General features: G+C 37.2%; 1 protein-coding gene across 1 annotated transcript; it reads right to left on the bottom strand.

Moving 5' to 3' along the window:
• Positions 1 to 2,150: 2,150 nt before the first annotated feature.
• Positions 2,151 to 5,335, bottom strand: irx1b (iroquois homeobox 1b). Its single transcript, XM_051873816.1, has 4 exons — positions 4,748 to 5,335; positions 3,094 to 4,066; positions 2,908 to 2,980; positions 2,151 to 2,478 (listed from the first exon to the last, which is right to left on the bottom strand). The coding sequence occupies exons 1-4, from the start codon at positions 4,991 to 4,993 to the stop codon at positions 2,433 to 2,435; spliced, it is 1,338 nt and encodes a 445-aa protein (XP_051729776.1). The 5' UTR covers positions 4,994 to 5,335; the 3' UTR covers positions 2,151 to 2,432.
• Positions 5,336 to 16,273: the final 10,938 nt, after the last annotated feature.

The following is a 16,273-nucleotide window of genomic DNA, read 5'->3' on the forward strand; positions in this document are numbered from 1 at the left end:
TTGATATGAAGAACCTGACCTAAATTACCACCCCAAGAACCTTATACAGTGAAAAAGCTGAATGACAAGAAAGGGCTTCTATGCTGCGCCTTGCTGAAAACAAGCATTGAAGAACCTTTTTTATAAGTATAGGGCTGCATGAATCCAAAAACAAGCCGTAAGTCAAAGATTAATAACAGAATACTTTTTGACAGTTGAGGTACTTGCCTCATGGTCAGGTAGTCACCATATTTACACTCATTTGAGTGATTCATTTTCATATCAAGCAAAAAATAAATAATTTTCAAACAACAGTCAGTGATTTAATGGATCTGGTTTATTTCCCACACTCACTCTCCAAGTGCTCCATGTTCTTGGCCCCAGTCTGACCTTTGGGTTTGAACCTCGGTCAAAATTATATGTTTTACGAACTTCTCGCTGAGCACCGCGTTTTCAGGAATGTGTGGTTTTGCTGACGTCTTGTATCACGAAAAGCTTTCAGAATGTCTTTTTACTGATTGGGAATCATGTGTTTGATTAGGGCATCCATAAATCAGTCTATTTGTCACACAGTAAGAATGTGACCCGATCCAGATGTGCCTCTGTCACTAACTTTCTCTGTTCCTTTCTCTCTAAAACACTTACTTTACTGCAGCATCTGCGACAGAGCAAACAGAATATAAACACACTTACAAACACTGAAAATTAATTCACGTCTTCACATAAACCTTTTTTGGCCTGGGTGGCGGTTTATTTTCTCTGAAGGTTTGCGGAGGTCGTCGCTTCAGAGGTCCCGCGAGAGGTGCCTGTTTTTCACGCTTGTGTAGGTAATGATTTATAATAAGCTTCATAAATAAATTTAACAAATATACGGTTATAATGCTTAACAGAACATTATTGTAGCCTGTATTAAAATATGTAGGCTATATATTTTCATGTGTGACTGTATAGGCCTATACCAGTTATGTTATTTAATATTTGTTCATGCCTGAATGAAAGTCGACGTAAAAAAGTGCTTTCCTCATGTTATTAAATCATATTTCGGCGCGTGTCTATGTTATCAACAGTTAGAATTCTACAACTAGTTGGATCACAATATTTTTTTTTTTTTTTTTTTTTTTTTTTCCGTAGCCTAAATAATAAAACATATAAAACTAACTTTTGGGTGAATGGCCTCTTTTTTTTCTGGTGTTGATGATACACAACAGAGCTCCGATAGTTCAGGTGAAGATCAGTCTCCTTTCTTAGCAGGCCTTTACATTGTACTTATCACTGACATAATCTCCATGCACACCCCACTCTCCTCCGAGTATAACACACATGCTGGGCGCTGGCATTTGAACAGCTGCGATCCATATTCCTCTGTCTCCATATTTCAGTCAGCTGTCGAGGTTGTGTAAGGAGAGCTTTCGCCTTCTGTTGAAACCGCGCTATGAACTCTCATAAACAGTTTAATCGTGCATAACTAGTCATTTGTTTGAATTTCAGCTCAAAAGTATGCATCCCCTCACCTTATTTTTAAACAAGTAACTTTGAGACCGACATATTTTAAGAACTTTTTACGTCATATTCTGTGACTTCTTACAGTTGTTTACGTCACAGGAAAAACGAACGAGTTGCAATTATCGATTCTATTGTCTTTTTAAATAGGCTAGTCCTAATTAGCATAGCTTTTAAATTCTTTTGAATTTGAATAATTTGGCATTCCAAACATAAATTTGAAAAAGTTGCCAATAGATGTCGCCGTTGCCTATTTCCAAGCGGTAACTTATGTTTCAACACATTGACAACTTTAGTCATTATTAATGAATTATTCCAGCTTACTTAAGTTTTTTTTTTTTTTTTAATGTCGGTAAAATCATATTCTTGTCTGCAGTTGGCCGGTTTTGATAGATTATTTTTGAAAATCAATATAGCTTAATACGATATAATTTTGCTAATAGCCTATGTAGACATGTTCATGTGTCGAAATATCAAAGTTAGGCCTATTAAAAATAATATTTCACCACTTACATTAATAGAATTTTACCAGTTTTATAGCCTAATATATATAATTTGCTTCCCTTACAATTAAAGTAGGAAAATCACAGTATGTAACGAAATTCAGTCATGGATTTTGAACAAATAACTCACAATTATTTAACGTATGATCATAGATTTCAGTAACACAATTAATCTCATTTTCTTTATTACACAAAAATATATCATTTTCACAATTTCTGACAAATAACTCTTATTAACTCTGTAAAAGAAATGCAGGCGAGCTACACGGTAAACTCAAACATGCTGAAATGAAAATAAATGAAGATACAAAAATGATATTGCAGGATGGGAGCGTATTAAGAAATACAAAAATTATTTTGGTCTATCTGATGACGTAGCTATATGCTGTTATTGTATTGTCACATTTTAGTTTCGTTAAATAATTTAGAGGTTTCTGATAAGTTCTGTGTTCATGAAATAGTCTTCAGAGCGCGTTGTGATGTTTCATGATGAGACCTGTATGAGTAGAGAAAAGGAAGAAATGGGAAAAATGAGTCAAAATGTACTTCAACAAATGACACTACGTCAGTAGAATTATATGTATCTCGATGCAAATGCCTGATTTTCTCCAGTTAGTCGTTAAATGACTTTAATTTGCTTAGCCAACAAGCCAAGTATCAGTATTTAGGTTATTAATAAAATGTGTGAATCAAAGTTTCATTACTAGGCTATTTAAATCTAAATGGGGAAAGTGTCTAAATATTTGAATGTATTAAATAATGAACTAATGATATCTGATGTAAAAATGTAGGTAAATAAGTTGTTATAAAGTCACTCCGACTCTTTCTTTTGACTTGTGTGTGAAGTGAAACTGTGTGTTTTACAGTTTAATGTGATCAAAACCAGTGCTTGTAAATAAAAACGATGTGTGAATGTATAAAGTACCTGTCATGGATGACTGGAAACGGTGGTCTGGACGCAAGTGTTGGAGATTCAATTCTCTGAACGTTCTCTTGATCTAAATAAAATTCAAAGGATAAATAAATCACAAAACGAACTTGTATTTAACTGAAACAGCAGCGACCAAAATGGTGTTGATCTTGAAAATGACTTTGCAAATTGAATACTAACCATTATGTTTGAGACTGAAACTGTCGGATGAGTTGTCGCTGTCTAGACATGGAGACCCAGAGGCAGACGACGGTTTCTTTTCGGGGTTCGTAACGGGGCTGTGGTTTGGGAAGTTACTGTTTTGACTCAAAAGTGAGCGTACCCCCATCAGAGAATTTGCACTGAGGAAAGCTGCGCTCGCCCAGTTGTGTAGTTTCCCAATCTGGCAAGTATAAATTCCGTTAGTGGAGAGGAAAGCTGGATGGGTCGAGGGTGAGGCCCTGAGGCCTGCAGGCGTCGAGGAGACACCGAGTTTCTGCGTGTTATCGGGACTTGTCGCCGTCTCCGCCAAAGACCAGATTTTGGGTTTGCTGTTTCCAGGCCTCTGACACACTGGTCCACCAGGAGACACCTCACCGACGCTTTTGACCACACTTTGTTCTTTATTACTACTCGACACAGGGCTGTCCATGTTTTTAAGTGCTGGTGAGGATAATATCCGCGGTGTTTCCACGCTTTCTCTCTCGGGTTGATTATCCGAGGTTTCCTGGTTCTGATCTCCTCTGGGCTCCTCAGCTTTGTCAATATCGATGGTCTCCAGATCGATTTCTTCCTCGTCGTCATTTTTGTCCGCGTCGTCCTCATTGTCGCTGTCGAAAATTCGTCCGTCTCTGTCCTCGGCACTGCGACCCCAGGTCACTTTATTCTCCTTCTTGAGTCTCCGGCGCGCGTTCGCGAACCAGGTGGACACCTGCGTGAGGGTCATCTTAGTGATGATGGCCAGCATGATCTTCTCACCCTTGGTGGGGTACGGGTTCTTTTTATGTTCCTGCAGCCATGCTTTCAGTGTGCTGGTTGTCTCTCTGGTAGCGCTCTTGGCCCGGGCCGGATCTCCGTACTGGTACTGGCCGTATGGGTAAAAACCGGGCGCTGTATGAACTGCAAATCCTGGTGGGTGAGCCCCGGGGTTATCCTTCAACTCATACTGCGACCCCTGGGGATTGCAAAAATTAACTATGAGTAAAAGTTTTTTTTTTTTTTTTTTTTTTTTTAAACCATCAGAAATATGTATAAGAAAGATGAATAAGGTGTGTAAAGCCTCATTCTTTGTTTTGTTTTTAAATTTAGAAAAGGAGAATTAGTGAACTATTTCAGCTCTTCAACAAACTTCTTATGAGCAGTTCACTTTAAAACAAACAAGTACAAACAAATGCAAATTACGAAGAACTAATTTCAAATTTAATCAGCATTTAACGTCGCTTAAAATGTAAATGTTTTCAGAAAGTTCTTAGAGTAAATTAGTTAAATAAGAATAACTGTAGAAATGCAATAACTATGACTAAAAAAACGGTTTTATTTGATTTATCTAAAATGTATCAGTTTGTGCGAGTAAAAAATTTTACAAATTACAAAATTATAATTTGTTCATTTAACTAGGCATTTATGGAGAATTATAAAAAAAGATATTCTGTGACTTCATGCAACTCTGAACATTTGGTAAAGATTTTTTTATCTTTTTTATCTTTTCGAAACGTTGCCAATTATTAAGATTTAGCCCTGACAGAGTCGCGTTTAATGTTTTATTCATCAATTCAAAACATTGTACATATATATATATCCGCAGGAATAAACTGTAAAATACTTTTAAAAAGTCAAAAGTATAAAAGTATCTTACCATCTGAGACAGCAGGGCCAGCTCGGCACTGTTGTAAGGTAAGAAGGCGCTATAGTTTTGCACGGTCCACGGATTCGCGTACATGCCGAGCATTGGCGTGATAGCAGCTGCTGCAGTCGCGGGATTTGCGCTGTTCTCCGAGCTTCCCTCGCGTGGAGAGGACGGCATGACACCCGTGCGCTCAGCTCCGTACACCTCTTGGGAAGCGTTTAGGAACTGTGGGTAACCCAACTGGGGGAACGACATGTCCAACTCCCGAGGAACTCTGACGGAGATTTACAAGAGAGAAGGGCAATCCACTTTCAATCACAGCAATAATTCTCGCTTGGTGCAGAAGCGCGGTCTCGTCAGGAGGAACGTCTAGTGATGCGTCTACCCTCTGGACCTCTCACAATTTGAAGTTGACGGCTTGATTGGCATGCTACTTAAGCGCGAGGCCCCTCCTATCCGAGGCCACGCGATAAGTAGGCTGCAGTGTGTGTTATTGTGTTTGTGTGGCAGTGTAAACGAAGTACTTTATGCGTCTTGTTCGCGTAAAGGTGTTGAATATGACAACAAATATCGAAATCTTTAAAAAATAAAATAAGAAAATACAATTTAAAACGATATTAAAAGCAGTGTTACTTAACATATGTATCGTTTTTTGACGCTCCTGAACTTATTTTAAACAGATATTTAAAATAATTAATTTAGAAAAAGATTCAAAATACTGTGAAATTGTTGATTTGAGCGCATAAATAATGCAAAAGTGCTACAGTAAAAGTTGATTGTTAGTTGTTGGGTTAACTAAGTTGTCTTATGATGTGAAATATAATATTTTAAAAGACAGTACATGTATTTTTATTGTACAATTAAATATGGATTTTATAAAGGTAGAGTAGGCTACATACAATTATAAAATAAATACAATAGCTGCTTATACGGTTATATATTGTTGACATTGTTTTATTAAAAGTTATGTTTTAGGTAAAAGTAGCCTATAATTTTCCCAGAACAACAATTAATGGAGAGGCCAATTTTTATTAACTTTAAGTTATCACGAAACCTTTCATTATGAAATATTCATAGTGTAAATACAATTTTTCCCGTATCTTGATACGATTGTTTTCTTCAGCAGTCACTGTAGGAACAGACTGGATTTTAGTAAAGCAAATGCCATTTGCCAGTTCCAGTTATTAAATAAACACTTTTTTTCCCAGCTTTTGTGTACTAAGCGTGTGTTCATTAAAGTTTGCCATTGATGATTTGACCATTCATTGATTGTGCAATGCCATATAGCATTTCCAGTCAATATATTTTATGTTTTATTAAGCATTTTCCACACGCGCATGCTGCTCATGAGTTTGTATGTAGAAGCGGCTTCTACGTCTGGTTAGTGTGGAATCGTGAAGAAAGTAATAATGGAGCGTAATAGTGATTTGATGGAGCGGAGAGAATCATCATCATCACTCCCCTCCCTCTCACAGCGCGCGCGCGCGCGCACACACACACACAAGCGTTCACACGGCGTGCCAGAGAGGGTCTCAGTAATGTCCAACAGGGAAACAAACGATCCCGTTTATGGTAATTTGCACATTAGCATCACACAGGTTGTCCCGTGATAAGGTGACAGGTTAATGAAATGCTCCATTCAGAGGAGCCATTTGATCCCTCTGAGAGGTTGTGATAAGGAGCCAACCAGAGAAGCCTGCAATTAAAATCACAGCCTATCTCTCCATCCCAGTATATTTTCTCTCTCCTCCTCTCATCCACTGCTGGTAATGAGGGCTAACACCCCTGTCTGCGCTAATCCTCCCCCTGGGTGCACCTTGCTATCAGATGTTAGCTTTGTAATTATTTATCCAAAATAGTCATAATTTCATGCTCGAGTAGCAAATGAGTTTGGCGAGCTGGTTAGTCAATTCTCTTCGTGTCCTGCGAAGCGGAGAGTGAGATTTAATGATTTAATTACAGCAGTTAGTCCTCCATTTGGCAGTAAGCAGTTTTAAATTTTAAAATGGCAATGGAATCACCTGCCAGTGACGTTCTCAGGTGCAACATGTTTCCACTAATACTAAGATGATCTGTCTGTCATTAAGGGCAGACTTCACATTTATTTACACCAACCATATTTAGTTTTGAACAGTATTCATTGCAGTTTATGACTGGAAAGGATGTGGTACACTTTCCTCATCCGTGAATTATACGCAAACATTAAAAAGTCCATAGGCCTATGGCTATGCCGTTTTGTTAAAAGGTGCCAAACCATTAGTGTTTATCATATAATGTATTTATCATATAAATTAAACTGCTTTCAATGCTTTATTCACTTTGCAGACATCAAAAATCAACAAGAGCCTGAAATGGTCAATTCATTGATTTCTCATTCATTTAGGCACCTTTTTATTTTCATCTGCTACCTGGGTTGAAATTGTATATGGTTAATGTTCAAAGATACATTTCAATACAAGAATGGCATAAGAAAATAATGTTTTTTAAATGGTTCAGTCAATAACCCTGTTTTGGGGTTCTTATAATTTGATTATTTGGTTCTTTGAAAGTTAAAAAGTTCTTAATGTTACATATTCTTCTGCATTTACAAAAACTGAGTGATTATTACAGTCATGTGCACTTGTATTTACAATGCATTTTAAAAGTATTTGAAATATTATCATGGAATTAGCATGTACATGGCTAAAACATAATATTGTTAGGTTAAAAGGGAAGCCTTTATATAGGTTCAAATTAAAAATGTTCTCCAATGCCTTGTAAAACCTTTTTAGAACTGATATTTGAGTGCGAGTATGGAGATCTTGTAGAATTGGCATGAAGTCATATCGACCGTGTTTATTTTCTTAATGCACGTTATTGGTATTTTGGTCCCATTTTATATTAGGTACTCTTAATTAAAATGTATTTGCATAAAAAAGAGTGGTTGATACAATGTAACTCATTGTTTTCATGTTGTATTGCAAAACACTTTTGCTGCTAGGTTGATACGGGTAAGGTTAGGGGTTTGATGGTATGGGTAGGTTTAAGCATGGGTTAAAAGGTAGAGTCAAAAGTGTAATTATAGATGTAATAAGCCTACTGAAATTAATTACTGATGTAAATACTTGCAGGTATTTTAAAATATAAGTACAACATAAATACATGTATGTACACAATGAGTACATTGTATCAAATTATTCATTTTAATGTGATTAGTAGTTAAAGACACTTAATACAACGTGGGTCCAACTCCAGTATGCAATGCCCACTTTTAACTATCCAATTAACAACCAACGGACAATAATAAAGGGTTAGTTCACCCAAAAATGAAAATTCTGTCATTATTTACTCACCCTCATGTCGTTCCACACCCGTAAGACCTTCCTTCATCTTTGGAACACGAATTAAGATATTTTTGATGAAATCTGAGAGGTATATGACTCGTCCATGAACAGCAATTTGACCACCACTTTGGTCGAGAAAGGTACTAAAGACATCGTTAAAACAGTCGACGTTGACTGAACTTAATTTTATGAAGCGACAAGAATACTTTTTGTGCGCAAAAACAAAAATAACTTTATTCAACGATATCTTCTCTTCTGTGTCATTCTCATACGCCGTTTACGTTCAGTACTTCCAGGTTATATGTCAGAACGCCGACTCCTTATTGGTCGGCTCATGCGTCAGCATCACACAAATGCGTCGTGCTGCTCACGTGAACAGCCTCTGCCAATACTGACTCCGCGTTCTGATGTAGAACCTGGAAGCGCTGAACGTAAACAGAGTATGAGAATGACACAAAAGAGAATAAAGTTGTTATTTTTGTTTGTTTTTACGCACAAAAAGTATTCTCGTCGCTTCATAAAATTAAGGTTGAACCACTGCAGTCACGTTGACAGTTTTACCGATGTCTTTAGTACCTTTCTGGACCTTGAAAGTGGTGGTTGAATTGCTGTCTATGGACGAGTCATTTACCTCTTGGATTTCATCAAAAATATCTTGAATTGTGTTCCGAAGATGTCTTACGGGTGTGGAACGACACAAGGTTGAATAATTAATGACAGAATTTTCATTTTTGGGTGAACTAACCCTTTAAGTTCCACCAGAAATAAATTCTGTCGCAACTTCCTTTTCATGCAGAATTTACTGCTGTTGAGCAAAGACTGCCAAATATTTGTTACACTGTAAAGGACTTTTTCATAATTTGCATCTCCTGCCTGGCGTTGGGATAATAATTGAAGGTTGGTCTCAGTTTACAGGCCACAAAGAAGATCAAAATGAGTCGACTCCTCGTGTGCATAGATGTTCTGAAGTGTGAATTTCATAAGAAGCCGGAGAAGGAGAAAATTACTTTAGGTGGTGAATCAGAACATCTAAACTGAATGGCAGTACTGCTTTACCTTGATCAGGTTTCTGCTTACACAGAATCAAAGCATCTTTGAAACTCATTTTTTCCTGTGAGCACGTTAAGCTTTTTTTTAATCTTATTGCATACATGTGAGTAAAGCGAGCGCTTCCTCTGCTTCCAACTGTGAACGTTGAAACAGCATGGTTTTAATATGAAGGGTCTGACCCTGATTGTCATCTTTCACTCCATCTCCATCTGCCTCTGTATCTGATTTGATGACACGGGGGACCGGGGCTCATTTTGCAGTCCATTAACAGAGGGCAGGACTCCAGTTCCCATGGGTCCTGGTTATCCCCCCTTCCTCACCCAGCTTCCCTCATCTGGTGAATCTCCTCACCTCTCTAACCTCCCCCCTCAGTTGCTGACCTTTCTAACACTGTTGGCTAAACATTGCCTCCCTCTGTAATGAGCCATTAAACTGAATGCATTAATGACCATTTACTTTGTGTGTGTGTGTGTGTGTGTGTGTGTCACTGCACTGTGAATCTGACTACAAGGGATTTTACTGCAATAGATCAAGGGTTTTGTTTTCACTGCATATACGATGAATACCATCATATCTGTTGTCCTTGGATTGTTGAAGCGCTTTATTGTGTTTTAATATCCAGACATTTTTAAATCCCTCAAGAAAGAAAAAAGGTAATCCTAATGAAGAGGAGATTAATTACCCCCATTTGTGTGAATGTGCGTGTCAGACTTTGGCATAAAAATGAAGTGTGTGTGTGTCGCCCCTTTAGTTGACAGTACAGGAGGAAGTGTGTGCCAACATTTCCTTTCCTCCCGGATGTCCTCTAACAGACCTGCTCTCACAGACCATGTGTCGTTTAACTCTTTGTACACACACATAGACAGAAAGATGACAAATTTTTGTCACAATTAGTGGTCTTAGTGTAATTTATTGTACCTTAATCTTAATCTTTCTCTGGTTTACAACTAATGTAACTAAATAAACTAATAAATACTGTCTTGACAAATTTGCTCAAGTGGAAAATGCAGAAACAAATCTGTAGATTTGTAGATAGGATTAAGAAGGTAAATCCACTAACACTTGTTGATGGGAGAATTTTATTTAAACCAAACCAGTCCATTTTGAAATACAACTTAAATGCAAACAGTAGCGAAATCCAGCCATGAAATGGTACATAAAATGTCAACAACCAATTAGAACACAGCAGTTCCAATTCCACCATTTTAAAAAATACAATATAAGAGGAGTATGAATTGATCATCAATTAGTAAACTTCACCCATACGGGAAATAAATGTCTAAGATAAAATATAGAAATCACACTAAAAATAAAGCTAATTAGTCTCCATTAGTTGGAAATCAGTACAATATCAAATTGTCTTAACCTTTCAGGATTTCCTGATACCTCTGCACACATTGTCCTGCACCAATGAGCCAATTACCCCTGGAGTGTGTATTAAGAGATGACCAGATGACTGTGCAGTGGAGCTATTGTAAGTGACAAAGACTCAGTGATAATGAGTGTAGGATCCATTGACGAACAGCAGTTTGATGCCATCACAGCTTCATTTCCCTACTTAAGGAAGAAGGACAAAAAAAAAAAGTGAAGAAAGGAAAGAGCAGAGATTGAGAGATTTTAACACTGATGACCCTTTTAGTGTGATGCTCTGATTGCGGTCTTGAAAGTTTTAATTGACATAACTTTTAAGGAAAATGAGCTGTTAGTTTAAACAAGTGGTTTTCAGTTGGTTTTGTTTCAGGACTCAAATTTAATATTGGACATCAGTACCAAACTGATTATCATACAAAAGTAACAAAATTATAAAATATAAAACATTAGAATTACATAAATAAAAGCAGTCATTTAGCAGCCTAAAACATGGAACAAACACTGGGCTAAATATTGCACTAGTACTAGCCATTTTGCCAAATGACAAATTAATTTGCGCCAAATTAGAGCATTTGATTGGACGTGCAGCCTTTGATGTCAACAACAAACAATATTGAAGCTTTTTCTCTTCTTTTTTTAAAAAGTCAAATTATTTTGTTTTCCAAATTGCACATGATCATGGTTAGTTATCAAAAAAGTTAATTCAGTTACAATTATACAATTAATTTTTAATGTACTTTTAATAAAATAAAGCACACTATGGCGATAAGGTCTTCATTAGGATTTGATAATGGTCATATTTTTGATTAAATTCTTCGTAAGCCATGGTCTACAGCCCGAGGGAGAAATCTTCAGCTAATACCTCCTCATTATCAATTAGCGGGTGGGTTAAAGTTTGTATGTAATCGGTTCTTAAGAGAGTCAATAGGTGTCATTAAACGTCAGAGATCCTCTGATAACGTGAACTCAACCCAGGAAAGGTCAACCGCCCGTGGCCTGATACAGTAGATCATTGTCCAGACCTGAGTGTGGCTTGGCCAGTTCAGTTTCATCGGTTCACCAATTAACCACTTCTAATCCACGCTGTTGGCTGTTAAACTCAGCTCCATCATTTCCAACAGAGTTTCTGGATTTAACAGATGTTTTACACGATTGCTGACTACATCGGCAAACCCCTCCGCCCACTTTCGCGAGAGCAACAAAAAGCTTTCAAGCAGGCCCATTTTAGAAGGCCTGCATTTGAATCTGTTTCACAGTTTATTTATTCCTTTGTTTCAGTGCTAGTCAGTTTAATGCTTAGCATGCACTATTAGCAATTAGCATTGCTTTCAGGCTCACTAGGTTGCTGATCTTAGAAGCTTAAAGTTCTGCCCGCTGCTTTGTTGTGGTCATTGATGCTCAGAGGGGGTTCTGGGGGTTAACAATAGATGAGGGGGCAGGAGAGGTTGTTGGTTGGAAAAGATACCCTGAAGTGGAGCCTTGTTGATTTGGTCCATTCAGCGACATGCCTGGGATAACCTTACATGCAAATGCATCTGATAGCTGTGATGTCATTGTTTTGGAACTATCATCATCATCAATTCATTCAAGCAACAGTCATTTAGGAATGTTTAAATGGATAGTTTACCCAAAAATTAAGATTCTGTCATTTACTCACCCTCATGTCATTCCAAACCTGTATGACTTTCTTTCATCTGTGGAACACCAAAGAAGATCTTTTGAAGAACTTTTTTGGCCATGCAATGGAAGTCATGATCGGATATAGTCTCTAATGGACCCAAATGACTAAAGTTTTATCCAAAATGACATACACTTATACTATGCACTATGTACTCAGCCTTCTAGTGTATGAATTTTATATGGTTATTTTATCATCCAACATCAGATAGTCCTTCCCCCTCCACTACTTTAGGAAAGCTGCAACAGTTCACTGTCCAACATGCCACTTTTCAGTGAATTAGGTGCATCAATCATGAATTTTCAGTGTGAACACACTTCTCACATTATTTATACTATAAAATGGCATAGTGTGTAAGCACACAAATTGGGACGCACCTTAAGAAATTTTAAACCTTGAGTTTCTTTAGTGTTCCACAAGTAATTCAGGTTTGGAATAACATGAGGGTGAGTAAATAATGACAGAATTGATTTTTTTGGGGGGAAGGAGTTGGGGAGATGGTGGTGAACTTTTAGTTTCCCATTAAAGGATTAGTTCGCTTTAAAATGAAAATGACTCACCCTCAAGCCATCCTAGGTGCATATGACTTTCTTCTTTCTGATGAACACAATCTGAGTTATATTAATAAATATCCTGACGCATCCAAGCTTACGTGAACGGGACCGACGAGTATGAAGCCGAAGAAAGTGCATCCATGCATTATAAACGTACCCCACGCGGCTCTGGGGGTTAACAAAGGCCTTCTGAAGCGAAGCGATGCATTTGTATAAGAAAAATATCCATATTTAACAAGTTATAAAGTATAATATCTAGCTTCCACCAGACCGCCTTCCGTATTCATCTTACGAAAAAAGCGTAACTGACCCGACGTCAGTTATGCTTTTTTTGTAAGTTGAATATGGAAGGCGTTCTGGCGGAAGCTAGATATTTTACTTTATAACTTGTTAAAAATTTATATTTTTCTTACACAAAGGCCTAGATTCGCTTCAGGAGGCCCTTATTAACCCCCCGGATGGATGGATGCACTTTCTTCAGCTTCATACTCGTTGGTCCCATTTACTGCCATTATAAAGCTTGGATGCGTCAGGATATTTATTAATATATCTCTGATTGTGTTCATCAGAAAGAAGAAAGTCATACACACCTAGGATGGCTTGAGGGTGAGTAAATCTTGGGGTAATTTTCATTTTAAAGTGAACTAATCCTTTAATTAATTATATTCCCAGATTGTAGGTTTATGCAAACTAAAATCATCTGTTTATCTCAATGAAATGCATTAGTTCTATTGATTCTGTGATTTTTCTTGCCATCTGCCAAATCATCTCACCATGGAGCTACCCAAAGGAACAGTCTGTTACATTCATTGCTAAAATCCGGTCCGTGTGCGAGCGTGTTTTGGTTCGCCGAACCTCTGGGACCGACTGGCTCCCCCAGGACTAAGTGCCCCTTATGGGGTGGGATAAAGAGGGTATCCTTTACAGAGCAGGCCTTCATCCACTCACCAACCCCCATGGAGCACAGGCTACATCAATCGACACCACCAAGCCTATTGTCTGCACCGGGATTTAATCAGGTATTAGTTACCCAAACTGCAAGAGAAAGCTTAAAGACGGTAAGCTTAAGTGATCTCCATAGTTACCTTACAGCTCATAGCCTTGAGTATTATTAGATTAAAGACGGCAAACTGCTGGAGCAATAGGACAGAGAGAAAAGCTAAATCCTATAAAAGCCTATACAGCCTTTAGCATTAAACAGGCTACAGGGAAACTTTTTGTTGGTAGTCCAGGTAATCAGATTGGACATATCAGACACCTACATCTGGCATCTCATCTGATGAACTCTGAAAGTCACCATGAGGTTACGAGAGCTCCTCTGGCCCCTAATGCAATGCTGCATACCAGGATTTCCCTAAGATACACACGGCGTCCAGGACTGTATCAAATTAGAGGTGCTGGTAGAAAGACAAACATATGTCAGGCAGGAGCAGATCGAGTATTTTAGGAGGAGCTTTAGTCTTTTCATCTAAGAAACGTGGCATGGTTTATGTGTGTGTGAGTGGAGGCCTCTATAATATTCTCAAGAATGTCGGCATTACCTGGAGTGTGGCCCATATGTTTCTACTTCCTGTCTAAAAATATTCAAAACTTCCTGAGATGATCTCCAGCCTCAACCTGAGGAAATTTCAGCCCTGGTGTCAAAATCCGTATCCCACCCATACCGAAGGGTTTGTAATTACTAGAACAATATGTGGTGGGTGTGTGTGTGCGAAATATATTCGGCCAGAACAGAGACAATGTTGTCATGAGATTTTGCAAGGGTTCAAGAGGCGGGCGACTCGGGCTGCTCCGAAGGGAGGTGATGATCACCGTACAGACGCCAGACTGTCATTAAGTACTCAGTGGCCTAATTATAGATTTAAACGTGGCTTAAGTTAAAAGAGAATATATCATTAATTTCAGACAGTGACAACCTCATGTCCTATTGCTACATTTATTAATAATGGGATATCAATTATTTATGTTTAAACAGAATCCAACTGAGTATATAATATCATTCAATATACCCTGCTGAAGAAATATTAAAAAAGGCAGTTGATTAAACTGGTCAGAGTAACACTTTACAATAAGGTTCCATTTGTTCACATTAATTAACTACATTAGTTAACATGACTAACAATGAAAAATATGTCTAAAGCATTTATTAATCTTAGTTAATGTTTATTTCAACATTTAGTAATATTATTGAAATCAAAAGTCACCTGTTAATATTATTTAATGGACCTGAGCTAACATGAACTAGAATTAATGAAGATGAATAAATACTGTAACGAATATTGCTCATTGTTAATTAATGCATTAACTAATGTTAACCAATGGGATCTCATTGTAAAGTGTTACCCTGGACCCTTTAGATAAAGAGGATGCATTTTTAAATAGCATATTTTGGACTTAACATTTTTATCATTATCAAACCCACCAAAACACCCTGCTCTCCTCATTAAATTCTAGCAGGGATTGGAATGAAACTCTCTTGTGAACCCCAAATACAGAAACCAATTAGCAAGTCTGTGACTTCTTTTCCTAGTTAATGATGCTATTAACTTTTGATAGCCCTCTTGTTGTTTGCTTTATCACTTGCTTCCCTAAATAGTCCCAGTTGCTGCTCTAGTACTCTTTTCTCAGCCTGGTGTAAGTTGCCGGGTGTTTGCAGTGCTGTTTTCTGTGCCATGTGGCTCTTAACTAATCAGGGACAGACCAGTGTCAGTAAACACACAACACAACAGTGCTAGACTGAGATGGGAACGTCCGTTCCTGACATATACACATGCTTACCTTGCTTTTGCTATCTAAATCTGGACATACCACAGACTTAATATGTCAAAGTGTCCATGATAAAGAAATATCTGTTACACTTTATTTTTGTGTCCATGTTACAGTGTAATTATACATTTAAATACTGAGTAATAATAATTAACTACATGTACTTTCTATAGGGTTAGGGTTAGGATGAGGGTTTGATTTAGGGTTAATTGCATGTAATTATGCATAATTTATAGTTATTATTACAGTAACTACATGTGTTACAATGACACTGTAAAATAGTGTTACCAAAAATCTTTTATAACCCTTATTTAAAAAAAAAAAAAAAAGTTTTAAAACTTTTTTTTTTTTTTTTAGTATTTTATGATAATTTACAAATGTAATTAAATGGCAATTAATATCATTATGTTTTTGGGGAAGTCGCACTAGATGACATTTTTCAAAAATGTTGAGTTTTTTCTTTATTGTGATCAGAACAGTAGACATTTTTGACTTTATGCCCCAGAAAACATCTAATTCAATTTTAATTCAGAAATTTTAAACAGACATCATAGAAGAGATGTATGAATTGCATTTTTAATGTATTTATATTAAAAAAATTAACAGATTGACAAATAATAAAAATAACAAAAATAAGCAAGCATCATGTTTTGACCCTAATTTTTATATAAAACATGCTTTATTTATTATTAATTTTTTTCCCAATTGAGGCCGTCTCCAGATGCCCCCTAAGCAAACTTTTGTTCAGATTTAACACACCTTTAGAGATACATTTGTTCCTGACTGTAAAACA

Source organism: Ctenopharyngodon idella, chromosome 19 (assembly GCF_019924925.1).
Source record: "Ctenopharyngodon idella isolate HZGC_01 chromosome 19, HZGC01, whole genome shotgun sequence".
Lineage (NCBI taxonomy): Eukaryota > Metazoa > Chordata > Actinopteri > Cypriniformes > Xenocyprididae > Ctenopharyngodon > Ctenopharyngodon idella.